We start from the raw sequence: 26,433 nt of genomic DNA, 5'->3' as shown, positions 1-26,433 counted from the left end.
GCACTAGATCATGCAGAGAACCTATCTTGGACATTTTAGAAATACTATTTGAACTGAGAGAGGAGATGATTTATTGAAAATTACAGTTACTAAGTGCCTATTATTTGCTAAAAGTTCCAGAAAATGAAAAGATGACAACTAATTAGGTCCTATTCATCAGAGCTTAGTAATGGACTGTCATTCTAGAACATTCACAGATAACATACTAAATGCTATGTTGGGTGAGGATAACAACAAATTTTTATCATTTATTAAGCACTTAGTAGACACCAAATGTACTAAGTGTTTGCATGCATTTTCTACTTTAACACTCACAACAGCTTTGAGTTTCAGACATTTGAGGTTAAACCAGAGTAGTGAGGATTTGGGATTATTCGGCCATATAGAAGAGTAACAGTAAGAAATGAAATCAAGAAGTGCTAAGCTGGTAAAGTTGAACAGACAGATGGCATATTTTTTTTTCTGTTCTGGGAAAATGCATTGTGTTTTTGGCTATGCAAAGAAAATTCAAAATGGTCCATAGATTTCTGAGTTTCTAGACTTAACACTAAGGGAGAAAGTTGTCTTCTTTGGGGGTCAGATCACCAGGTCTGTGATTGGTTCATTTGTGATACTATCTAGTACTCTGGTTGGGGGGGGGCAGCTCTGGCTTTTCTTGAAAAGGGCTCCTATTCTGTGATGAAGGAGAGGAGAAGGCTCCCTGAAGGAGCGTGGCTGAGGGAATCTAAAAGTAGTGTACATCTGACGTCAGCTGTTCGGTTTTCGTCCCCACGCCGTCAGTCAGGTTTTGTTAAAGGCTACAGAATGATGTTAGCTTTCTTTGGGAAAAGTAACAGAAAACTTTGAGGTCCCATGTCTGGTGAAGGTAGTATAGAGGAAAAGACAGTTGGGCCTGATCAGGCTGTGACGCAGTGGATAGAGCGTCAGACTGGGACGTGGAGGACTCAGGTTCGAAACCTGCTGGCTTGAGCACAGGCTCATCCAGCTTGAGTGTGTGTGGGCTTACCAGCTTGAGCGTGGGGTTGCTGGCTTGAGCATGGGATCATAGACATGATCCCATGGTCGCTGGCTTGAGCCCAAAGGTCGCTAGCTTGAAGCCCAAGGTCGCTGGCTTGAGCAAGGGGTCGCTCGCTCTGCTGTAGCCCCCCAATTAAGGCACATATGAGAAAGCAGTCAATGGACAACTAAGGTACCACAATGAAGAATTGATGTTTCTCATCTCTCTCCCTTCCTGTCTGTCTGTCCCTATTTGTCCCTCTCTCTGACTCTCAATGTCTCTGTCAAAACAAAACAAAACACAGTTGACTAGCAAAGGGGTGAGAGGCAGCAAAGGGCATGCATTTATGCAATCTGGAAATTAAGGGTGGAAAGTCTGACAAGAGACAGATGGAGTTTCACCAGACTTCCAGGATGCTGAAGGATAGTTCAGAGTAGGTTAGTTGTGGTGAGGAGAGTCGGGCAGCTTGAAGGTTGGAGAATTGGGAAACTATTGAAGTCAGAATTAAACTGATCTAACAAAAGGTTAGCACTGGGAATTCTGGGGCTAGAGACTGACAACTGAGGGGGCAAGGTAAGCTGATGATGCTTACTCTCTTTAAGAAAAAAAAAAAAGATGCTTACTCTCTTTTTTTTTACAATACATTTTTAAATAAAATATGTATTTCCGATGGCATTAGGCGACCCCTGTGTTTTGGTCGTTCGACCCCCCCGGGGTCATGACCCAAGGTTGAGAACCGCTGCAGTAGAGGGTCCTAAATGTGTTCTCCAGAGTCAAACCTAGGAACACTATCTAGTGTGAGACTCCACATGGGTAACAGTTCCCAGGAAAGTGTGAAGTGCTTTCATCCGAGTCACTGCATTCACTTCCCTAAAATCTCAAGTTGCCTTTTCTGTTTCTTTTCACTTTTTCTTTCTTTCTGATTTTATATATTCTTCCTCAAACTGAGTGAGAGTAAATAAACCTCAAGAGTCTATTCTGAATTGTCCATCAGGTATTAGGAATCATCATAAATGTTTTCAGATGGTTATTGATGACTCAGAAGAAATCCTTGCATATAATAATTTCCCACAACCATGCACCTATGGGGAGGCCCTAAATACAAACTCAGCCCTAATTCCATTCCAGGCTGAACTACTGTTGAACACTTTTTGCTGTCCGTGTAGATAGACATAGGTTCCGAGTGTCTTGCCTAAGCGACATAAATTGTGGTGGCATAGAACATGGGAGGCCCACAGATGACAGAGGTTTCTGGAGGCTCTAAGGGCTGCCTGAAATCCTTGAAGAAGGGGGCTTAGCAACCGGGCTATGGAAATGGACCAAGGAAGACAGTCAGGCCCTGCACACCTGCTGTGAAGAAGGTGCAGCCCTCAGTGCAGCCAGTCCTGCCGTGGGGGGCTCTGTGATAGGAACCAGAGTGTGTGAAAGGCTGAACAACAGCCTTCCTCCTGTCCCTATCTCCTCAGTGTCTCTCTGCCAGGATTGCCCCAGGGATCAGGGCTCTGGCTTTCTACCTCTGTCCACAAGTCACCCAGTCCCCTTTTGACTTTGCATATGTTTAGGTTGATTACTCTCAATTCATATCTTAAGTCCCTATCTTTGCTTTGCACTCCCCAGTCATACGTGTAGAAGCCTATTTGCCATCTCTTCTTGAATGACTAGTAGATGTTTTAAACACAGCATGTCCACAACATAACATAAGCCTCTTTCTCTTGCAGTTTTTTTGCATCTCAGTAAATGGCAACTACATCTCTTCAGTTCCTGGTGCCCTAGACTTCTGAGTCTTTCCTGACTCTACTTTGACACACCACATCCCTTTTCTCAGCACATACTGTCCGCTGTTGATCCCCTGCAGTGTAGACCCAGGGTCCAACCTCTGTGGCTACGACAGTAGGGGAGACACCGTTGTCTCTCATCCAGGTCATTCCTGTGGTTGCCTCACTTCTGCTTTGCCCCCACCCCCAGTCCATTCCCGATAGATCAGGAAGAATGATTCTTTTACAGCATTAAATCAGGTCTTATCCTTCCTTTATCACAACTTAGAGTTAAAACACCATTTAGCTACCACTAAACTCTTGGACCTGATATTCTACCCTGTCTCCTTTCTCTGCTCAATTTAAACCTGCTTTCTTGCTTCTCCGTGAACACGGTAGGGTCTTTGTGCTGCTGTCTACCCAGTCTAGGGTTGCTCTCACAGATGAACCAGGTGACTTGCTCCTTCACCCCTTCAAATGTGTGCTTACAAGTCACCCTCACAGGGAGTTCTTCTCTGATCACATTATTTAAAATTATCCCTGCCATCTGCCCTCTGCTCCAGCATTGTCTGTCCCTCTGCTTTGCTTTGTTTTTTTTTTTCTCCAAAGCACCTAAGACCATGGAGTAGATAAGAGAGAAAGAGAAATTGTTTGTGTGTGTGTGTGTGAGAGAGAGAGAGACACACACACACACACAACTTTTCTGGTAGACAAATACGGGAGGGTAGAGAATTTTGTTTGCTGCTATATCCTCAATAGGAAAAAAGGCTGGCTTATTTTAGGTGATTAGTAAATAGTTGTTGACTTAAGGAATAAAGACTCCAAAGACTAAATGTACCAAGAGAAGCACATGAACCTAAAAGCAGTGCCACGGTTTGTACCCTAAAGAGTGACTCATATGCTTTATTTGATTATATGTTTTTAAAAGATAAATGTAGATATATTTTTAAAAAGCAAAGTCCATTTTGTTCAAAGTCTTTTAAATTAAATCAGAAATTCCAACTTAGGGCTGGTAGAAACCACTTCAAAGCACAGTCTTACAGGAATGTAACTAAAAACGGAAAGAAAGAAAAGTTGGGTGTGTGTAAGCATCATCTTAGCTGAAAGCCAGCGCTCGTGAGGAAAATTAGTAAAAGGAAAGGAGATAGAGAAATTTGTTTTACCGCTCTGCCTCTTGTTTTGGAAGAGAAATCATTGTCTGCTTCAATTTGATCTTTATTTTGGGAGAAAAAAGGCAATTTGTTTTTTAGTTTCTCTGTATCAGTATAAGCATTAATTAAAGTATCACTTGGTTGCATTTGACACAATGGTTTAATTTCTTGTATCAAATCCTGATAACCTTTCTGAATTATAAAAATTATATTTAGCACCTTTGTTTTTATAAATCTCATATTCTTATTATTTGAAAAATTGGTAATCCTTACATTGTCTCTAATACTGATTCCTTGGCCTGACCATTATGAGGACTAGTCAAAGAAATTTTTACAAAATAAAGGACCAACAGGCATCTTCAGTTTTTGTTTTTCCTACCACTGTAGTCACCATCATTTCATAAAAGGAAGAGCACTTTAACACTTTAAAATATAGGAAAGACCATCTTTAGGTAAAAAACACTCTTGTCCTTATTTTTATCAGTTTACCATGGCTTCAGATTGTGCTGCCTCTGGGCTAATGTGCAGAATTTTGGAATGAATCTATATTATGAAGATTCACATTTAACAAGAATATCAAATATGTAAATTTAACTAGGATGCTTAGTAAAGAATACCTAGTTAATACAGTGATAGGAAGCCTTGGAGGACAAAATCAGGGTAACAAAATAGTAGCTATTCAAAACCCTTTTTAAGGTAAAGCTAAAATAGTTTCAGAAATAAACACAATTAAGAAATTAACCTTAATATTCTTTTGATATTCCTATGTTTTTATTGTATAGTTTTTATTGAGTGCTTATTATTTGCCAAGCATTGTGCTAAATTCTTTTTACATGGATTACCTAATTTAATTTTAACAATCCTATGAGCTAGATGATATTACTATTGAAATTATTTTGGTTGAATACATTTTTTATGAGATAACCAACTTTATCACAGAATTATCAATATATACCTCTTGGGTGACCATTATATAACTGCTGTGGCAGCCTTTTAATAAAACTGATCAAAATGAATGTGGATTGAAATAATTTTAAGTCACATGAAAGCTTGCTAACCTTAACTCTGCCATAGCTGTTTGACCTTCCACCAGGCATCTAGGTTTTTCATTATGATTGGAATTCACTCAGTAATCATTCAGCTTTTAATAATTAATATGGACAAGACAAATTTAGGTATTGAGGGATTAAATATATATATTTAATATATATATGATGGGGTTTCTGTTTTCAAGGAGTACTGTAATCTCGTTAAGGCATCTTATGAAAGAAAAGCTCATGGTTTTTAGGCAAAATCATGTCGAATAAAACATATAGATCAGGGGTCTGCAAACAGTGGCCCATGGGACAGATTCAGGCCACTACCTGGTTTTCTGCAATTTATGAGCTAAGAATGGTTTTTATATTTTAAATTTTTTCTTACTTTTCAATATGTGTCAAAGATGTATGCCTCTTTGGGTCATCTTCTATTTTATGTGTGTGTGTGTGTGTGTGTGTGTACAAGAAAGAGTAGAGAAATATGTGGTCTTCCTATTCCCTAGTCCCAAGGACAGATTTCTCTCATATCAAGTCTCTAGATTTCTCTCATTCCCCTGTAGTCATGGGAGCTGAGTTGGCCATGACATTAGAGAGGAATCCCCTGTGGTGGCGGAAGGAGGAAGAAAAAACAGGGGCATTCTTGATGTCATCGGTTTTCACCACTCCACACATGGAGATTTATTTCCTGCAACACCTATGGTGCCAAACACAGAGCGGGCATATATTGTATTGAAGGACATTTTTGACTTGAACTCCGTCTGTTGTTTTCAGTTGTCTGGACTTGGAGCAGTGCTCCCTGCAGGTCTTGGAGCCCGAAGGAAGCCCGAGCCTGTGCCTGCTGAGGCTGATGGGGGAGAAGGGCTGCACTGTCACGGAGCTGAGCGACTTCCTGCAGACTCTGGAGCACACCGAGGTGCTGCAGCTTCTCAGCCCCCCAGGTGGGTTTCCCCAGCCATCTGCCCCACGAGTTCCTGGACACAAACTGGGAGCAAGCTGGCTTAGCCAACCAGGTGAATTGTGTTCAATATTTTTGGAAAGGTAAATTATGGAGCCACATTTTCCCCCAATTTGACACATAGTAAAGAACATATAAAAAGCAAATATAATGCATGAACACTGATTGGATTGTGGTTTTGAAAAATCTGCTATTTAAGACATTTTGGGCAAGTAGAACAATTTGAATATAACCTGCATGTTAGATATTGGGAAATTATGTGATAATGTTGTCATACTTTCATAGAGTAATAATGTCTTTATTCCAAGGAGTTGCATGCTAAAGTATTTAGGGGTAAAATTTCTGTGATTTCTGTTGAAATAGTATAGCCAAACAACTAAACATACACATATTTCTTTATATGTATGTATGTATATGAATGAGCTAAAGCAAGTATGACAAATATTTATTGTGGGTTTTGTGGTGTGGTTTTTTTTTGCCAACATGATGCTTTTAAATGTTGATGGACTCAACCGTATGATTTTTTTGTGTGAATATGTCAATATTGAGTGAAGTGTCTCACTTCCAAAGTGAGATGTAAGGAATAGGAAAGTGTCCCAGCCGTCCAGGTGGTGTGGGCAGGGGTCCGGGTCCTCTCAGCCCTCTGTCGGCAGCAGCACCGCAGTCCTCCTTTCCCGAGTGTCCGCTCTGCCTTCGCAGGTCCCCTGGGCGCAGGGAAGTCAGTCGCGACCTGGAGGGCTGTGGACTCAGGACTGGGTGCTCTCTATTTCACATGGTTTTGATGTATGCAATTTTTATTACAAAACAAACTTGTCTGTGATATATTTTTAAGTTCATGTAATTCAGAACTTAGTTTTCACTTTGTCAGTTCTGGAGTTGGGGGGCCAGGGGCACATGGTAGTGCTCTCGGTAACACATACCAGGAATCCCCCACTCAGACTGGCATAGGAGAGGGAGTATGTTGGTTCTTCTAAGTGAAAGCCCTTAAAGCAGGCTGGGCTTCAGGAGAGGAGGCGGGGCGCCACCCTGTTGCCTAGGCGCTGGTTTCTCTTCGTCTTTGCTGTCCCTTGCTTGTCACTGGCCGCCCTCTAAGTCTGACTTTCCGCATGGGCACAAGATCTCTACTAGCTGTGCCTGCATTCATCTTTGTCCCAGCAAAAATCATAAGATGCACCCTCGTTAACTAACTTTGGTCACACGCTGTCCCTGCACCTGTCGCTGTGGCCAGGGAGATGGAACATGCTGAGTTGCCTGGCTTAGAGCCAGGAGGAGAGTTTGGTTGAGTCAACTTTCCAGAAACCACACTAAACAGAACCTATGCATGGGTGACCAAACCAAAGTGGGCCCTCTGGGAGGAGAAAAGGGGTAACAGGTGCAGGAAGGTAGCAGAAAAGTCTGTAAATGGGAAGGACTCTGGATTGTGGGTCTGGAAACTTAGACTTTCAGAGTGTCTTCTGCTTTACAAGGCCTAATGTAGATGACAAAACAGGGCTCCTATAAATGCCTCCTCTGTGTTGTGCACTGTATTGGATGCTTGATGTGTGTTTCTCATTGCAAAACTATGGGGTAGGAATGACTAGTTGCTAGTGCAGACCCGTCTATGTAGCAGTGTCGCCTGGCCGAGTTCCTGTGACGTGTCGGTTTCGGGAGTCCCCACGGAGCTGGGGCAATGCTCCCCCATCTCCTCCCTTGATGAGGAGCTAACGTCAGTAGTCCCTCCCTGGCAGGAGGCCTGAGCAGAGGGGAGCTCTCCCAGGGGTCTTGCTCTCTGTGGCGCTGACACCTGAGGTGTTTCTGCAGGAGCACCATGGTTTGCTTCTGTTTTCTCCCTGCGTGGGCTTTTCTGCAGCTCGGGGCGGGCCAGCTTGCCCTCAGTCTGGTCTTCCTGCACTTTGTTAGAGAAATGGCTCAAGTTTTCTGCTTGGATGGTGTCCATTCCCATTCCCATTTTCCAGCACTCGTTGTTTGGTCATTTCAGTGGGAATTAAAGGGGGGGGGGGGATTAAATGAATGTGCTGAAATGATTTGAGCCAAAAGTCCATCATGGTTTTTTAGACCCCTCCCTTTTTTTCCATTAAAGGATCAAAAACCCTGATCCCAAAGTAATCAATATTGGCATCTGTATCTTTGGCAAATGTAGATAAACTTAGATGTGCTGTTCAAGAAGTTTCTGTTTCGCTTGACTAGGCGGCGGCACAATGGATATAGAGCATCAGCCTGGGACGCAGAGGACACAGGATCGAAATCCCGAGGTCTCCGGCTTGAGCACGGGCTCACTGGCTTGAGCATGAGATCATAGACATGACCTCCATGTTCGCTGGCTTGAGCCCAAAGGTCACTAACTTGAGCAAGGGGTGACTGGCTCAGCTGTTGCCTCCCCCTAACGCCCTGTCAAGGCACATATGATAAAGCAATCAGTGAAGAACTAAGGTGTTGCAGTAAAGAATTGATGCTTCTCATCTCTCTCTTCCTGTCTCTCTGTCCCTGCCTCTCTCTCTCTCTCTCTCTCTCTCTCTCTTTTTCTTTCTCTCTAAAAAAAAAAATAAGATGTAAGATGTTTTTGTTTGTTTTGTTTTTAAGTGAAAGCATTTTGAGTGCGTATTATAGGCTTGATCAGTTAGAGTTATATAGATCACGAAATGGTCGCCAAGGAAGTAATACCCTGACCTGGAAGTGGTTTAGGAGAGGCTAGACAATGAGGGGCATTTAGAGAAAATTAACATTTCACATGTAGGTTTCATTAGGTTAAATCTAAGGTTCTTTCCAACTCCAGTTTTGTGATATTGCCCTTTTATCTCATTCTTTATGTACAAGGTGCTTCACTCTCTGCACGTAGCAGATGTCACGTGGGACTCTTCAGTGGCGTCTCTCCATTTACCCCACCTCTTTTTCTTTCATTGCACTTCACTTTTCTTTTTACTTCCCCAGTGAGCACACCCATTGTTATGGTTCTAATATTAATTTTATTTTTTATTACATTTTTGTCTCTAATACAAGAGCAAAGATTGTTGAATATTATTGTTTAGTATCCAAAATGACTTTTTTTTTAAAAAAATTTTATATTTTAAGTGAGAGGAGGGGAGATAGTGAGACAGACTCACACATGCGCCCCAACCGGAATCCATTTGGCAACCCCTGTCTGGGGCCGATGCTCGAATCATTTGAGCTATTTTTAGTGCATGAGCTGATGTGCTTGGACCAACTGAGCCATCCTCGGTGCCTGGGACCAGTGCTCAAACCAGTCGCGCCAGTGGCTTCGGGAGGGGAGAGGGAGAGAAGGGGAAGAGCAAGGGGGAAGCAAGGCAGATGATTACTTCTCTTGTGTTCCCTAATTGGAAATTGAACCTGGGATGCCCATACACTGGGCCGACGCTCTATCCACTGAGCAAACTGACCAGAGCCCAAAATGCCTTTACTTCACATTTTATCTTCACGGTTCTGTAAAGGCACAGAAGAGTACTTTCGTGAACATTTAAATTTTAAATGTGAGCAAGCATTTCTGTGGAACATGAGATTTTCTAAGTTAATGTTTGTCTAGAGTCGCAGTTACAAATATAGGTTAGAACCCAGCTCCGCTAATACTGACCTGAACTCATGGTCATCTCCATAATGCTGGGAAATCTCTGGATTGTTTGGGAAACTCAGTTGCCTCTTTGACCTATGGACTTCAATTTTTTTTCCTTCTTGCCAAAATGATAAGTACTCAAATGCTAGATTTTATATATAAGGGACTTTTTTCTTGTTTCATGAGTGACAGAAATTTTCAAAAGGAGGAAAATATCAAGAAGTGAATAGAGGCAGAAGTGGAATGGGTACTAGTAAAGATCAGGAAGAAACAGAGAGTTGGGAAGGGAGCGGCGACTGGGGTCTGGAAGACAGTGTCTTCACCAGGGTGTCAGCTCGCGGGCCACGTAGAACAGGAATGTGACGAGGAGCCGGGTTCAGCCACAGGAGATGCAGACGTAAGTCGGCTTGTAACAGGGACATACCTGGACATACTTTGGGTGTGTGCCAAAGGGAGATTGTTAGAGGAAGACAAGTGGTATTTATTTATTCTGGAACATTGGAGTGGTCTTCAATGATAGCTTAGAAATTTCTGGAATACCTTTGAGGAAAAGTTTTAGATGGAAACTGATGGGAAGATTTTTGTTGTTGTTGTTCATGGCCTCTGAAAATACACTGCTTTCAAAAATTAGGGGATATTTTATCGCTTCATATTCATTTTTGAAATATCCCCTAATTTTTGTGAGCAGTATAGATGCCCGGTCGTGGATCCTGCTGATCTATTCCTGGAAGAGCTGTTGATAAATTGCATGGGTATTTAAGTGCATGGTGAGAGAGAAACTTAAAGGCAGATTCTGATGAATCTTTGTCAGATCAGGAATCCCTCCCATCCATCTGTTTCGGTGAGTGTTGAAGGCACAATCCCCGTGTTCTGTCATACCCGAGCACAGTCTCCGGGGCCTACAGGAAATCCAGTTACCTCTTTGACTTGTTCGCAGATGTTATCTGAAAACAGGCTGGTTTGTCAGGAAGCGCTGCATTCGACTTTGAAAATGAGACTTCCATTTGTGTGCCCTGGGGCACCCTCCCATAGCGCGGTGCTGTCTTCTCTCTTTACCTCTGCTCGGCACTGCTGACTGGTGGGCACTGTGTGGTGGTTACGGGCTGACCAAGTCCCTGTCGCACGGTGCTGTGTGGGCGGGAGGAAATATGTGTGGTTACAGCATGGGAGGTATTGTGACTTCTCTTCTTTACTACTCGCTAGGGGCGGTTTCCAAATCACATTTTTCCTTTCAGTTCTCAGACTTTGAAGCAGTAAGTAATAAATACCTGTATTTGCTAGCTTTTTGAAAATCGTTGGGACAGGACAGACATATAAACTTTGAGTTTGAGTGAACATTAAAAAATCATTGAGTCTTGTCTCCCACACAAAGGAAGGGTCCCTTTTAGAACATTCTGGCCATGTGGGTCCTTTCCAAGTCCTTCGTTCCTTTGCAAGGCACTCTCGGGAGAAAGTGTGTGTGTGTGTGTGTGTGTGTGTGTGTGTGTGTGTGTGTGTGTGTGTGTGTGTGTGTGTGTCAGAGACAGAGAGAGAGGGACAGATAGGGACAGACAGACAGGAAGGGAGAGAGATGAGAAGCATCAATTCTTCGTTGCGGCACCTTAGTTCATTGATTGCTTTCTTATATGTGCCTTGCCAGGGGTGGGCGGTGGGGCTACAGCAGACCGAGTATCCCCTTGCTCGAGCCAGCGACCGTGGGCTCAAGCTGGTGAGCTTTGCTCAAACCAGATGAGCCTGTGCTCAATTTGGTGACCTCAGGGTTTTGAACCTGGGTCCTCTGCATCCCAGTCCTACGCTCTATCCGCTGTGCTACCACCTGGTCAGGCGGGAGAAAGCCTTTTAATTTCCATCGTTCTCATCCCTTTTCTCTTTGTACAGTAGCAGAGATCATGTGCCATGTGTAAGCATGTAAGCACTGTCATGACGCGAGACTGTTTGCTGCTGGGCGCAGCCCTGTTGGTGAGAGAAGCTCACTGTGGCAGAAGGTGGGATTAGCATGGGAGACCCGTTCAGAGTCACTGGAAAATGGCATGTGTATGAAGTGGTCACACTAAGTATATTCAGTTTTTGTATTTAGCCTCAAAAATTAGAGAAATAGGAGTTTGGGATGACAAAGGTATGAGGGTTGTAAAGCCCAAGAAAACTGTGTTCCTGGTTCTGCCGTCTTTACAGTGAAAAACAATTTTGTCTCAGAGAGGTTAAATAATTTACCCAAGAGAATGTGGGTGGCCTGCAACTTACCATCATTTTCTTCACTGTAACATAGATCTAATTAATATCTAACTCAGGTAATTTTGAAGGTGAGAGATCAAAATACCTGGCAATGTGGGGCAGTCAGGAAATTGCTGCTACAGCAATTATTATTATGCATTCATTCAACAAATGTGCACTGACCACCGACTGTACTACCCTATGCCAGGCACAGTTCTCGGTGTCAGGAAGACTGGTGACTAAGAAAGAAAGACAAGGTCGCTGCTTTCGCAAAGCTTCTGTTCTAGTCGAGGAGGCAGACAGTCAGAAACCGGTTTCAGGTAATAAATGCGATGAAGACCACAAAGCAGGCGAATGTGACGGAGAACAGGGTGGGGGAGCAGCTCACTTAGAGAAGCTTCCCGAAGGAGGAGCTGGAGGCTCTGCCCTGGAACAGAGGGGCTGGAGGGACTGCCTGCCGTGGAGGGCGAGGGAGGGGACAGGCAGCAGGTAGCTTGCCCTCCGAAGGAAAGAGCACCGGGGTGTCTGGAGCCTGGCAAGCAAAGGGGAGAATGGCAGGGGACGAGGACAGAGCAGTCAGGGCACGGAGGCCCTCGCCGGCCTCGGGAAGGAGTTCCGGTCTTTCTGAGTAACAGGAGGTCAGTGGAGGGTGGGGATCACAGGAGTGGTTGGGCTGCCAGTTGGAAACGAGGAAACAGGTAAGCAGGCTGCAGGGATAGATCAGTCAAGAGCTGGTGGTGGCGTGGCTGAAGATTGTGATGAGACGTAGAAGAGCTTAACAGACGGGACTTGAAGGTAAATCCCTAGTGGAGAGCACGGGAGTGAGCAGAAGGGATTCTGGGACAGCTGCTCAGGGTTGTCCTCAGTAACCGGACACATGGGGCTAGGCTGGAAACCCGTGCACTTCCCTGAGAGAGGGACGGCCGCAGGGTCTCGTGGACGGTGGCCTTTGTTCAGGAGGCATTTGCGGCATGTTAGGTTCGAGATAGTTATAAGACATTCACATTTGAAATCCAATTGCCAGGATTCCTGTATTTTTCAGATTCACACCTGTTCCCTTCTATTGCTACTTTATTTTCCTCTTGTCACACCTAAACGTTGAATACTTATGGTTGTGTGCCTTTCTGCTTACGGAATAATTTTTCATTTTAATACTAGGTCACAGCATTGAGATTCAGATGTCTTTGCAGACATTTTTAGTGGCATTTCAACTCAACACTGTGTTACTAACAGCGTACTAACTCCATTGACTTGCCAGCCATGTGAGCATTTATGAGCAGATATTCAAAGAGTTGGCGCTGAAAACCACCTTGTGAGCCCTGCCTGGCAGACAGCTTTTATAAGTGCATCCTGATTTCAGACATGTTAGAATGTGGAAAAAATATTTCTAAGAATTGAACAAGTATGACAAACAACACTCCCCATGGTTATGGGAAGTACAACAGATGAAAGTCTTGTTTCTTTCCTCCCGGTTTTACAAAGCCTGGAACTTCACAAGCTCATAACCTGGTGTGGAGGAAATGCGAATTGGGTGATTTATAACAAGGATGAATATGAAGGTTATTTCCAAAATACTTCTTTTTTTGGTTTCAGAAATATAAACAAGGAAAGCCCCTTTCCTGTGATTTTATTTACTTAATTTTTTTTTTTTTTCTTTTTAAGGCATAAAGATCACTGTAAACCCAGAATCAAAGGCAGTCTTGGCTGGCCAGTTTGTGAAACTCTGTTGCCGGGCAACTGGACATCCTTTTGTACAATATCAATGGTTCAAAATGAACAAAGAGGTAATTTTTTTAATGTCTTTTAATTCCTTTGTCATAAGATAGAATGATAGAAAATGAATTATTGTTAGTAGCCTCAGTATGTTTTTAAGAATTTCGATCTGATAGACATTGCTGTATTCAATAATAATTATTTTACAAAAAAATTGTAAGAAATAAGAAAACCAATGATCTCTAAAATTGTGGAAAGTAGGGATTACTTGGAGCAACAGTGTTAACAAAGAGGAAACATCATCAGTATATTCTAAGCTATCTATAAAAAATCTTTAAAGATTTTGCAGGTGACATGGAAGGCTAATGCATTATTATTTTAAGTGTTTCATGTACTCTAAAGATTTGAGCTGTTGTGAGATTCTGAAGTAGAACTCAGGTGGGTGGGTAGGCGGGCCATTTTTTTCTTCTTGTGGAAGTATTGTATTCCTGCACCACCCAAGAAACAATTTAAAAATCACATATTGGAATTCTCTTTTCTTAAAACTTCTTCGAGCCATGGCTGGATAGTTCAGTAGGTTGGAACATCGTCCCAAAGCACAGAGGTTACTGGTTCGATCCCCAGTCAAGGCACATACAGGAACAGGTTGATGTTCCTGTCTCTCTCCTGCTCTCTTCCTTTCTCTCTCTAAAATCAATAAAATAAACATTAAAAATTTTATTTTCTTTTTTTTTTTTTCTCGTTAAATTTATTCCTAGGTACTTTATTTTTTTGGTTGCAATGGTAAAGGGGATTGATTCCTTAATTTCTCTTTCTGACATTTCATTGTTAGTGTGTAAAAATAACTCTGATTTCTGAGTATTGATTTTATATCCTGCCACCTTGCTGAATTCATTTATCAGGTCCAGTAGTTTTTGACTGAGACTTTAGGGTTTTCTATATACAATATCATATCATCTGCAAATAATGATAGTTTTACTTCTTCTTTTCCAATTTGGATGCCTTTTATTTCTTTTTCTTGTCTGATTGCTGTGGCTAGGACTTCCAGAACTATGTTGAATAAGAGTGGTGAAAGGGGGCACCCCTGCCTTGTTCCTGATCTTAAGGGGATTGCTTTTAATTTTTGCCCATTGAATATGATATTGGCTGTGGGTTTGTCATAGATGGCGTTTATCATGTTGAGGTATGTTCCCTGTATTCCCACTTTGCTGAGAGTTTTGATCATGAATGGGTGCTGGATTTTATCAAATGCTTTTTCTGCATCTATTGAAATTATCATGTGGTTTTTCTCCTTCCTTTTGTTTATGTGATGAATCACATTGATTGATTTGCAAATATTGTACCAGCCTTGCCTCCCCAGAATAAATCCCATTTGATCATGGTGTATGATTTTTTTCATATATTGCTGGATCCGGTTTTTGCATCTAAATTCATCAGGGATACTGGCCTATAATTTTCTTTCTTTGTGTTGTCTTTGCCTGGTTTTGGAATCAGAATTATGCTCGCCTCATAAAAGGAGCTTGGAAGTCTTCCTTCCTCTTGAATTTTTTGAAATAGCTTGAGAAGGGTAGGAGTTAGTTCTTCTTTGAATATTTGGTAGAATTCACTTGTAAGCCATCAGGCCCAGGACTTTTCTTTTTTGGGAGATTTTTTATAGCTGTTTCAATCGCATTTGTTGTAATTGATCTGTTTAGGTTTTCGGATTCTTCCAGATTGATTTTTGGAAGATTATATGTTTCAAGGAATTTGTCCATTTCATCTAGGTTGTCTAGTTTTTTGGCGTACAGTTAGTTCTTCATAGTATTTTACAATATTTTGTATTTCTGTTGTGTCAGTTATTTCTCCACTCTCGTTTCTAATTTTATTTATTTGAGTCCTCTCTCTTTTTTTCTTGATGAGTCTGGTTAAAGGTTCATCGATCTTGTTTACCTTTTCAAAGAACCAGCTCCTGGTTTCATTGATCCTCTATATTGTTTCTTTAGCCTCTATGTCATTTATTTCTGCTCTGATCTTATTATTACCTTCCTTCTACTAGCTCTGGGCTTTACTTGCTGTTCTTTATCTAGTTCTTTTAGATGAAGGGTCAAGTTGTTTATTTGAACTTTTTCTAGCTTCTTGAGGTATGCCTTGTAATGCTATAAACTTCCCTCAGGATTGCTTTTGCTGTGTCCCATAAATTTTGAGTTGATGTATGCTCATTATCGTTTGTTTCTAGGAATTTTTTAATTTCTTCTTTGATCTCATTGTTAACCCATTCGTTATTTGATAACATGCTATTTAGTTTCCAAGTGTTTGAATGTTTTTCAGTTTTTCTGTTGTGGTTGATTTCTAGTTTAATGCCATTGTGATCAGAGAAAGTGCTCAATATGATTTCAATCTTCTTAAATTTGTTGAGACTGCTTTTGTGCCCTAACATGTGGTCTATTCTAGAGAATGTACCATGAGCACTTGAAAAGAATGTATATTCTGCTGTTTTAGGGTGAAAGGTTCTGAAGATATCTATTAAATCGAGTTGATCTAATATGTCCTTTAAGTCTGCTGTTTCTTTGTTAATTTTCTTTCTTGAGGATCTATCTAATGATGTTAATGGGGTATTGAAATCCCCTACTATTATAGTATTGCTGTTGATCTCGCCCTTTAAGTCCATCAAAGTCTGCTTTGTATATTTAGGTGCTCCTATATTAGGTGCATAGATATTTATAACAGTTATGTCTTCCTTTTGGATTGCTCTCTTTATCATTATGTAGTGACCTTCTTTATCTCTAACTATGGTCTTTGTTTTAAAGTCCATTTTGTCTGATATAAGTATTGCTACCCCAGCTTTTTTTTCATTTCTATTTGCGTGAAATATTTTTCCATCCTTTTATCTTCAGTCTGTGTGCATCTTTTGATTTAAGGTATGTCTCTTGTAGACAGCATATGTATGGGTCCTGTTTTCTTATCCACGCAGCTACCCTATGTCATTTGATTGGATCATTTAATCCATTTACATTTAAGGTTATTATTGATATGTAATTGTTTATTGCCATTTTATTCTTTAAAACTGGATTCCTCTTTTGCTATATTCTTTTTCTCCTTTGATCTGTTTACAACAGGTCCCTTAGCATTTCTTACAGCGTTGGTTTGGTTGCAGTGAATTCCTTGAGGTTTTTTTTGTCTATAAAACTTTTTATTTCTCCTTCAATTTTAAATGATAGCCTTGCTGGATAAAGTAGTCTTGGTTGTAGGCTCTTGTTCTGCATTACTTTGAATATTTCTTGCCATTCCCTTTTGGCCTCAAGTGTTTCTGTTGAGAAGTCAGAAGTCATCCTTATGGGGGCTCCTTTGTAGGTGATAGTCTTTTTTTCTCTAGCAGCTTTTAATATTTTCTCTTTATCACTTAGCTTTGGTATTTTAATTATGATGTCCCTTGGTGTTGATTTCTTTGGGTTTCTCCTTAATGGAGTTCTCTGTGCTTCCTGAACATGTGAGATGTTTTCCTGCCTTAATTGAGGGAAGTTTTCAGCTATGATGTTTGAACAAAGTCTCTATCCCTTGTTCTTTCTCTTCTTCTTCAGGAACCCCTATGATGCAGAAGTTATTTCTCTTCATGTTGTCACAGAGCTCTCAGAGTTTCCTCAGACTTTTTGAGTCTCTTTTTTTTTCTGCTCTGCTTCCATGCCTTTATTTATCGTGTCCTCTAACTCGCTGATTCGATTCTCCGCTTCATCCATCGTTTTTATTCCTTCCATTGTGTTATTTCAGATATTGTATTTGTTATTTCTGACTGATTCTTTTTTATTATTTCAATGTCCTTTTTAATATTTGCTATCTCTTTATTTAGGTGTTCGTAATGACCATCTATTGTTGTTCTAATATCTTTGAGCATCCTAACAATCGTTATTTTAAACTCTGCATCTGGTAATTTGGTTATATCTGATTCATTTAGGAACTTTTCTGGGGATTTCTCTCGGTTCATTTGTGTTGCATTTCTCTGCCTCATTTTCTCTTCACGGGAGTGGCTGTGATCACGTGCTCAGGTGCACAAGCCTTGGTGGCCTTGGCCTTTGCCCCGCCCCTGTGGGTGGCGTTATGCTCGGCCCTGAGGTCAGTGGCGAGCACCTTTGCTCAGCTGCGGGTCTTCGCCTGTTTCCGGGCTTTCGCCCTGCCCTTGGAGGGGGAGCCCTCTTGTGGAACGGCTGCTAGCCTTGGCTCTACCGGCGGGGCAGGACTGCGTGCCCACGCTCAGCTCAGTAGCGGAACTCTGCCTGTTCTGGGCTTTTCACTCCACCCCTGCGGGAGGAGCCAGCTCCCAAGTCAGACCACAACCCTGGGTTGCACGAGCAGGGCAAGGCTGTGCTCCTGTGCCCTTGCTCAGGGGCTGGTCTCCACCCTTTCTGGGGTTCCTGCCCTTCTCCGCAGGCTGGATTACAGGCTGTCGGCAGCTGGGCTTGACCGCTTTTTCACGCCCCCTCCTCCCCAGCTGGGCAAGACTGAGCTCACACCTGAGCCCAGTGGTGGCCAGCCGGCTTCTGCCCCTGCCAACAGAACCATGCTTCCGTCTCCCGCTGCCGCCTGCCATCCGGCAAGCCCTCAGCCGTGTGGGTGGGGGCGCTGCAGCTCAGACCCTAACACTCACTACTGTAGTCCCGAAAGCTCCCTCCTTCTAAGTGACTCTGCTCTGAGTGCCGTGGGAGCGCTTGTTTGGCTGGTGTCCTGCTTCCCTTTGCTGGTATTGCTGTTTCCAGGGAAAATATTCACTTCAGATTTGGGGAGTTACTCGTCCCAGGGGTTAGGGTGGCTATCTCCCAAAATGTTTTCTCCCTGTGCCTCCTAGATTACACTCTCTTCCTGCTACTCTCGTATTCTCCTCTCTCCCCGTCCCCCAGAGCCCCGGGTGAGTGGTTGTGAGTGAGGTGTTCTGCACGGTCCCTTTAAGAAGAATCCTGGATCTGAGAAATCAGACTCTTTCTCACAAACAGTATCCTGACTTGTTTCCAGCTAAATACTGTCCTTACGCCTCTTCTGGGCTCTGAGGCTGTAGGCTGGAGCTTCGTTCCTGGGACTCAGGACCCTCCCCTTTCTGCTAAACTCACTTCCCACCATGCGAGTCTCTCCAGCTGCCGTTCGCTCCGGGGAGCTGGGCAGCCCACTCCGGGTTTCCACTTTTCCTACCAGTCTCGGTGCGGCTTCTTCAGTGTTCCTTGGTTGAAGAGTCCTCTTAGTTTAGTCCAAAGTTGGTTTTTCCAGATGATAGTTCTTAAAATTATTCTGTAATCCACTTTGGTTCTGGGAGGTAGATATTGGTACGTCCACCTACTCCAGCGCCATCTTGTCTTCCTATCTAAAAAATTTTTTGAGCCATGTTGCCCCTGGGGAGTTCTCACTGTCTGGCCTGTGTTGTGTCCCATGTGGTGGACTTCCCTCCCTCATCCCTCCATCTCCCCGCACCCCTCCCCTCCTAGGTCAGATCTTGAAACTCCGCATTCTGTTCCACCTGTTAGATCACTAAGCTGTCTTCCAAACTCAACTGTACATCTACATTTCCAAACTTCAAACTAAGTTAAAGAGTCATTCTAAGATTAGGGTCTTTCCTTTAATGGGGGTCACCCTATGCCGTAGAAGAAACGCATGTGTTTGTTTTTTTTTACAGTTCTTTTCTTTCCATCCCTCACATACAGGGAAGGCAGAGTAGCTGTGGACTGTAGTGAAAAGGTTGCGTGTAGGCTTCGGAGCTAAACAGGCCTGTGTTGCAACCCTGGTGGTCATTATTAGCGACATGAGTGCCTGTCATTGGGGGTGGGAGGGTGAGAATCTGAGCACTAGGGTGTTCTGTGTGCTGAGGCTCTCAAGAGATGGTAACTAAAGTTATTTTTACCATATTGTCTCCATTGCTAAGTTGTTTCATTTTAACACATGCCTTTTGAGGAAGAAGTAACAGGTAAAACTTACTCTATTGAGTGTGTCATTTGTCAGTTGTCCGGATTTGAGAAAGGCAGAGGCGTAGGGGGCGGGCATGCGTCTTAGACGTAATGAGCTGCAGTGGACGGGAGAGTGCTAACAGGTCACACTTTGTCAGATGGCTCTGATGTGTTCGGTCCCGTGTAGGAGATGGAGATGCTCACTTAGCAAGTGCCGGAGGAACAGCTGACCCGTGCCAGGCTGTGTTCTGAGGCTGGTGGGAGTGCCCTGCCACCCCCAGGGAGAGAGAGGCCACAAAGAAGATAATCCCTAAAGCACTACGAGGAAAATAAACAGGGTGATATAAAGTGAGAAGCCACTGACGTGTTAACAGGGAGAAATAACATGATAGAATTTTTTTTATGAGAGAGAGAAGGACAGACAGGGACAGACAGGCAAGAAGGGAGAGAGATGAAAAGCATCAACACATAATTACAGCACCTTAGTTATTCAGTGATTACGTTCTCATATGTGTCTTAATGGGGGGCTTCAGCTGAGCCAGTGACCCCTTGCTCAAGCCAGTGACCTTGGGCTCAAGCCAGCAAGCATGGGGTCATGTCTATGAGCCCACGCTCAAGCCAGCAACCTCGAGGTTACAAACCTGGGTCCTCTGCATCCCAGTCCGCCACTCTATCCATTGCACCGCCACCTGGTCAGGCAGGATTTATGTTTTTAAAACACAGACCTGCTGCTTGAAGGAAGCAAGAAGACTAGTTGTCGAACGCGTGTGCCCGACCAGAAACAGTGGCGGTGTGGGCCAGTGCATGGCCTGGGGATGGAGGGAAGTCCATAGTCAGCTTAGTTTAGGGCCAGAGTTAGCCAGACCTCGTAGATTGGAAACAGAGCATGAGGGGAACGGAAGAGAGTTCAAGGATGACCCCGAGGCTTCTTGCTTAAGCATCTTGGGACATCTGTACTGAGGTGTTGAAGATTAGGAGAGGAATAGATTTAGGGAGAAAAACAAGACTTTAGTTTTAGACATGTTAAGTTTGAAATGCCTATTAGACATTCTGATGAGTCAGCTAGTCAGTTTGGATATCAGGGGAGGCAACACTGGAAGTCTCTGCGGTGGAGGAGGGACCAGCAAGGAGACCGAAGGAGAATCCGCAGGAGAGAGGGGAGGAAACCAGCGGAGTGTGGTATGAAGCCTGGAAGGGAACGTAGTTCACAAAGAGGGTGGTCACCATCCTCAGTGCTCCTGAGAGGCTGTGTGGGTCAAGGGAGGTATATTTGAGTATATTTGTTTATTTAAGGTATAAGGCACTACAGTATGTTTTTGAGAATGATACAGTAAAAGAAAAATAGACACTAAAGCAGAGAGCAAATTACAAGGAGCAAGAGAGGTTGGGACTGCCAGAAAGGAAACATCTTCTTCACCCTCTTATGTTCAGTCCCTGCGGACCTGTGAATTAACTGCCAAAACCCAGATTAACAAGAGAAAAAGTTTATTCATGTAGAAACTTAGCACAGAAGTAGCTCCTTGACTAGTTAGAGGAAGAAGCTTATATCCCTAATTTAGGGAAAAGGCCTCTCTGAGAAGAACAGCCGGCTTCTTTAGGAAATGCAAAGGGGTTTCTAGAAGAATAAGTGGGGACAAGAAAGTTTGTGATACTGGTTATTCACATAGATGCGGGTGGTCAGGTGGTCTTTCCATCTTCATGGCCCTAAAACTCCCTGGCGTAGGGATCTGTATGTAGGTTTATTCTCCGTCTCCTTCCTGGGAGCAAAAGCTGCCCTGAAGAGGGACTTTATGGTCGCCTCATTTCCCAGAAGTTTCTGCTTTTAGTGAGATAAGGGAAGTTCTGAGAAGACTTCTTTATGCATCTGTGAATCTCAGATGTCTTCTGGGGTTCTGAGTAGATCCCTACAGATCCTAAGCCCAAGTAGCCTTTGTTCGGAAGACACCGTTTCCTATTTCTGCAGGAAGGAAGGAAGCAGTTACAACTTATGAGTAACAGATATTTTTGAACTTGGAAAAAAGATAACTTTTCAAAACTCCAAAGAAATCATACATTTTGTACAGCACATTTTATGAGGCATAGTTGGATGAGTCATTCACTGATTCTCTCTTACTGATTATTTCAGATTCCAAACGGAAATGCATCAGAACTCATCTTTAGCGCAGTGCATGTAAAAGATGCAGGCTTTTACGTCTGCCGCGTTAATAATAATTGCACCTTTGAGTTCAGCCAGTGGTCACAGCTGGATGTTTGTGATGTCATGGAATTAGCAGAAAGCTTCCAGGGTAAGTAATTAAGTTGAATGTTAGGAAGGGAGTTACCTTATTTTAACTTATTTTCAATGTTTACTTTTACATAATTTCTAAATATCCAAAAGTTTTCTCCCAAACTACTGTATTACTCCTCAAAGCTCACATATGCACTACACCCAGTATAAGGTTACCAGTTAAGATTTTATCCCATGTGCTTTAATTCTGTTCTCTACACACACACACACACACACACACACGCCTTTGGATGACCCAGAACCCTTCTCAGTCTGTACCTGCTGCTAACCCCTTCTGGCTGCCTTCTTTCATGGATTTGAATGTTGCCATCTCTGGTTTTGGAAGAGAAAAAAATATCTAATACCTACAATCTTGCTCACTTTTCGGTTTCTTTCTTTCTTCAATGTACATTTTTCTCCCAAATTACTGTATTACTCCTAAAAAATTGTATTGCAGAATAAAACTCTAGAGTAAGGTCGACATGGAAGTGTATCATTTGCTGCAGTAAAGCATCTCATCAAGCTACGTTTCTGCTCCCTGTCATCTGTCTTTTTAGTCCAATAACTAGTATTGATCAAGGAAAAATACCCATCTATTCTAAACAGTAGCCATCAGATGCTATTATATTTATTCACATGCCCAAGTCAAGATTATATTCTTTATCATTTTTGCCAGACAAAAAGAGTAAGAAGGAAATGGGCTTTTGTTACTGGCCTATCTTTTATTCTTCCCTCTCAATTCAGCTTTCCTACACCTAAATGAATGAAGCATCTCTACAGCTAGTCATGATTAATGAGAGGTATTTATAACTTCCTGGAATATTTCTGTACATGTGATGAAATTTAATGTTTCTAAATGGAATTGTGTTGTTGACCCCCGAGACTCGTGAGGCATTTCACGATGGAGGGCCTGGTCCGGCATAAGTGCTGACCAGCCCCGGTACTGGGGGCTCTCAGAGTAACAACGAGTGTTCAGTGAATGGCGCTTTCTGATGTCTGCCTTGGGAAGCAATGCCAGTGATGACCCATCCATATGTACTCAGTGCTAATAACAGAACTCCTAATTCAATAGTCAGGTTAAAGAGGAGAATGTAGAGCTTTCTGTGTGGAACGTAGATATCCCTCGATATTTTAATAGGTAGTTTGCCCCCACCAGAAAGATTCTGTGGCCACACGCATTTGGAAACCCCTTGAACTATTTTTCCCTCTGACATACACAAACATACTAATACTGTGAAAGCTCTGAGAAGTCCTGCAATTAAAAAACACCTGTTTAACTTTGTTTAACCCAGTGTTCTCTAGACTTATTTGTCTACAGTCTTCTTTTATCCACAGAACATTTCTTAATATTTCTAGAAACACTACAGTTTTATTAAACATAGTTTGGGAGGTGCCATTAAAGATTGTAAGAAAGGAAGGATGGACTTAAAAGCACACTTTTTTAAATTACGGGAAGGGGGATTTATTTTGAACTGAGAGATTCTATTTATGTTTGTGATATTTTTCTCTTAATTTAAGGAAGTTTGGATGGCGTCTCTGAACCCAAGTTGCAGATCTGCATTGAGCCGAGGTCCCAGAAGCTGCTGCTGGGCAGCACACTGGTCTTACAGTGCGTGGCGGTCGGCAGCCCGCTTCCCCTCTACCAGTGGTTCAGGGATGAGTCACCGTTAGCGCACGAGACAAAAAAGACATACATGGTAGGAAGCTGGTGTTCGGGTGTTCCTTTTGTGTGTGCTAATATGTAAAATAAATAGTATGATTGAAAATTAAGGTGGACATTAAAATTCATATTTGTTAGGGAGTGTTTTCAATATTATTGTTTCAAGTCCTTATTATTTAATATTCATTGATTTGTATATTTGCAAAAGTGCTAGAAAACACCAGCCCATATCTAAGGTCTTATACTGAAATGTCTAATTCAATATTGCACCTATTATTGGATTCATTGTATCATTTGCTTAAACTAGTACTGAGCCTAATGAATGGAAATAACAATTTAAGACTGTTTAAAGCAGCGGTTCTCAACCTGTGGGTCGCGACCCCAACGGGGGTCGAAGGACCAAAACACAGGGGTCGCCTAAAGCCATATGGTCCTTCGCCGGGGTCGCGACCCACAGGTTGAGAACTGCTGGTTTAAAGCCTTATGAAATTTTGTTTTGTAGGATTTTTTTAAATACAAAATAACTTTTTCTCCAAGTTGATTTAAGTTAAAATTGACTAGGAAATCTGTGTGTGTTCTGATACCGATATAGGTGCCTTATGTGGATTTGGAACATCAAGGAACCTATTGGTGTCGTGTATATAATGATCGAGACAGTCAAGACAGCAAGAAGGCAGAAGTCATCGTAGGTAAGCACTGTTCCCCAGTGTTCTGACACATGGAGTGTGATGGAAGCGATAGAAAGTAACACATTTAAGCAAGGGAAATTCTGCTACTTACTACTCCCTTCTATTTAATGGTGTGTTAATTATCAGGAGTTACATTGTCTATATAGAAATTTGAGAGAATACATGCTAAATTCATAATCTAGGTTCCTATATCATGACCAGAAAGAACCAGAAAAATAGTTTTTTTTAATTTAGATCTTTTTGGTTATTTTTGAAAATTTTATATAAAGTTTATTTTAAACACTTCTTGCAAAAATGTATCAAAATTTAATTATAAAGAACTTGATTTCATGGAAAAACATTTTTAAGAAAACATTTTATTTTTTTATCTTTACTTTTTAGAAAACATTTTTAAAAATCAAACATCACAGATATATGAAGGAAAGAATGATGATTAATCAACAATCCCCGTTATGAAGTGCATAATTTGGGAGTTTGTTTTTTGTAAGCTTAATGAATTCAAATTATGTTGTTAATAGTAGGCGATGGTGATGCATATGTTCGTTTGCCAGCATAGTTCTGTGATATTAATCTCTCTGCTTGGTTGATGGCTGCCCTTCCTAAGATCATGAATTACAATATACTCACATTTGTTTTCTCTGGAACAAGGAAGGACAAATGAGGCAGTGGAGTGCACTGAAGGTAGTGTAATCCTTTGGTTTGGTACCAAATATCCTGCATGCTGGTTCCGCTTGGGATTGGTGGATGGAGTGCTCTGGCCTATTGAGTGCAGTGATGGAAAAAATACTCGCTGTAAGAAATAAGTTCACTCGAAGGACATTGTATCTCAGTCTTTGAGGGTTTGTTAATTGCCACAAACACTGTTATACCAACACAGGATTAAAATAACTAGTTTTCAATTGGTTTTTTACTGTATATAAGAATAAAGTTTCTGCATAACATCTTATGAATAGTGAACACTTATAATTAATTCTTTTTTTTCCCTTTTCAGAAACAGAGAGAGTCAGAGAGAGGGATAGATAGGGACAGACAGACAAGAATGAGAAGCATCAATCATTAGTTTTTTGTTGTGACACCTTAGTTGTTCATTGATTGCTTTCTCATATGTGCCTTGACCGTGGGGCTACAGCAGACCGAGTAACCCCTTGCTCGAGCCAGCGACCTTGGGTCCAAGCTGGTGAGCTTTGCTCAAACCAGATGAGCCCGCACTCAAGCTGGCAACCTTGGGGTCTCGAACCTGGGTCCTCCGCATCCTAGTCCTAATGCTCTGTCCACTGCGCCACTGCCTGGTCAGGCATAATTAATTCTTAATGCTAATTTTTACTTTATAAAATCTGTTTAAAAGAAAGGAAGAGAGAGAAAGAAAGAGAGAGAGAGGAAGGAAGGGAGGGAGGGAGGAAGAGAAGGGAAAGGAAGGAAAGGGAAGGGAAGGGGGGAAGAGAAGGGAAGGGAAGGGAAGGGAAGAAGGAGGGAGGGAGGGAAGAAAAGAAAGAAAGATAGATTGCTAGATTGTCATGGAAACTTGTTCAGATTATTTTATCTGTCCTTCAGCCATGATAGTATGACCCTCAAATGCAAATATAGTTTCTGTAAAAATTTCAGGACAGATTTATTGTTTAACACGTATTTTAACAAATATTAAATATTCAGCTTGAATATAAAATTGACACTATCCATTTTTGAAGCTATAAGGCTGTAGATTAATCTATTGTGTCAACTTTACCATAATATACAAAGAGAATTGAAAACGTGTTTCAACATAAGTTTCTGATTTGGTTTATTTAACCAAAGCATTATATATAAATTGTAATGAGTCAGTTTTAAAACTTAAGTTCCCTTAGTATGCTATAACATTGTTTTGCAAAATTAAGTTTAGGGATTGCAAAGTATTTTTTCAATTTCTGCCTCTTTAAACTATAATATAACCTTAGGCTCTATTTGGATAAAGTAAGAAAATAATGTTAAATCTTATGTTTCCTGGTTTTCTTGTCCTTTTTATCACTATGGTATCCCTTTGAAATACTCTAATTTCTGTTTTCATCCCAATACGTAATTGTAGACGGGAGTCCTCTAGCGCAAGGGGCTTTAGTCCCGTGGTCTTTGGGCCCTCTGTGCAGGAAGCTGCGGGAGAAGTCCTGACCACCTCCTGTTTCTTCTCATAGTCCTTATTTGCCTAATTGCATGATTTTTAAAACTTCCTAACACTGGAGACCTCTAAGAATAAACACTAGCACTGCTGTTCTATTTGCTTCTGAGTGATGCCTGTAAATTATCACCTTGCTTTGATGCTTCCTTATCTGCAAGATTCTCCCTATAATATTTGTATAACAAACACGCTATTTAATAGTAATTTTCAAATAAATCTGTTCAGAACACTTAGAGATGAAAATCTGACTATGAAATGACTCCTAAAATTTCAGATGGAAAAGTCAATTAGATTCAATTTTTTTTCTTAAAAATCTGCAAAGTTGAGGCCCTGGCCGGTTGGCTCAGCGGTAGAGCGTCGGCCTGGCGTGCGGGGGACCCGGGTTTGAT

At 42.0% G+C, this 26,433-nt stretch overlaps 1 protein-coding gene across 2 annotated transcripts in view; it reads left to right on the top strand.

Annotated features, from left to right (window-relative positions):
- Positions 1-26,433, top strand: part of MALT1 (MALT1 paracaspase) — a 56,657-nt gene that overhangs the window by 1,992 nt on the left and 28,232 nt on the right. Inside the window, exons 2-7 of one of the 2 annotated variants that reach the window (XM_066352230.1) lie at positions 5,711-5,877; positions 13,333-13,454; positions 21,409-21,568; positions 23,068-23,246; positions 23,802-23,898; positions 24,547-24,579. In XM_066352230.1, coding sequence (XP_066208327.1) covers positions 5,711-5,877; positions 13,333-13,454; positions 21,409-21,568; positions 23,068-23,246; positions 23,802-23,898; positions 24,547-24,579 — 758 coding nt within the window. The remainder of the gene's footprint in view (positions 1-5,710; positions 5,878-13,332; positions 13,455-21,408; positions 21,569-23,067; positions 23,247-23,801; positions 23,899-24,546; positions 24,580-26,433) is intronic. The other variant, XM_066352231.1, reaches the window with a different exon arrangement.

Source organism: Saccopteryx leptura, chromosome 11, assembly GCF_036850995.1.
Source record: "Saccopteryx leptura isolate mSacLep1 chromosome 11, mSacLep1_pri_phased_curated, whole genome shotgun sequence".
NCBI lineage: Eukaryota > Metazoa > Chordata > Mammalia > Chiroptera > Emballonuridae > Saccopteryx > Saccopteryx leptura.
This window is presented reverse-complemented; position numbering and strand designations above follow the sequence as displayed.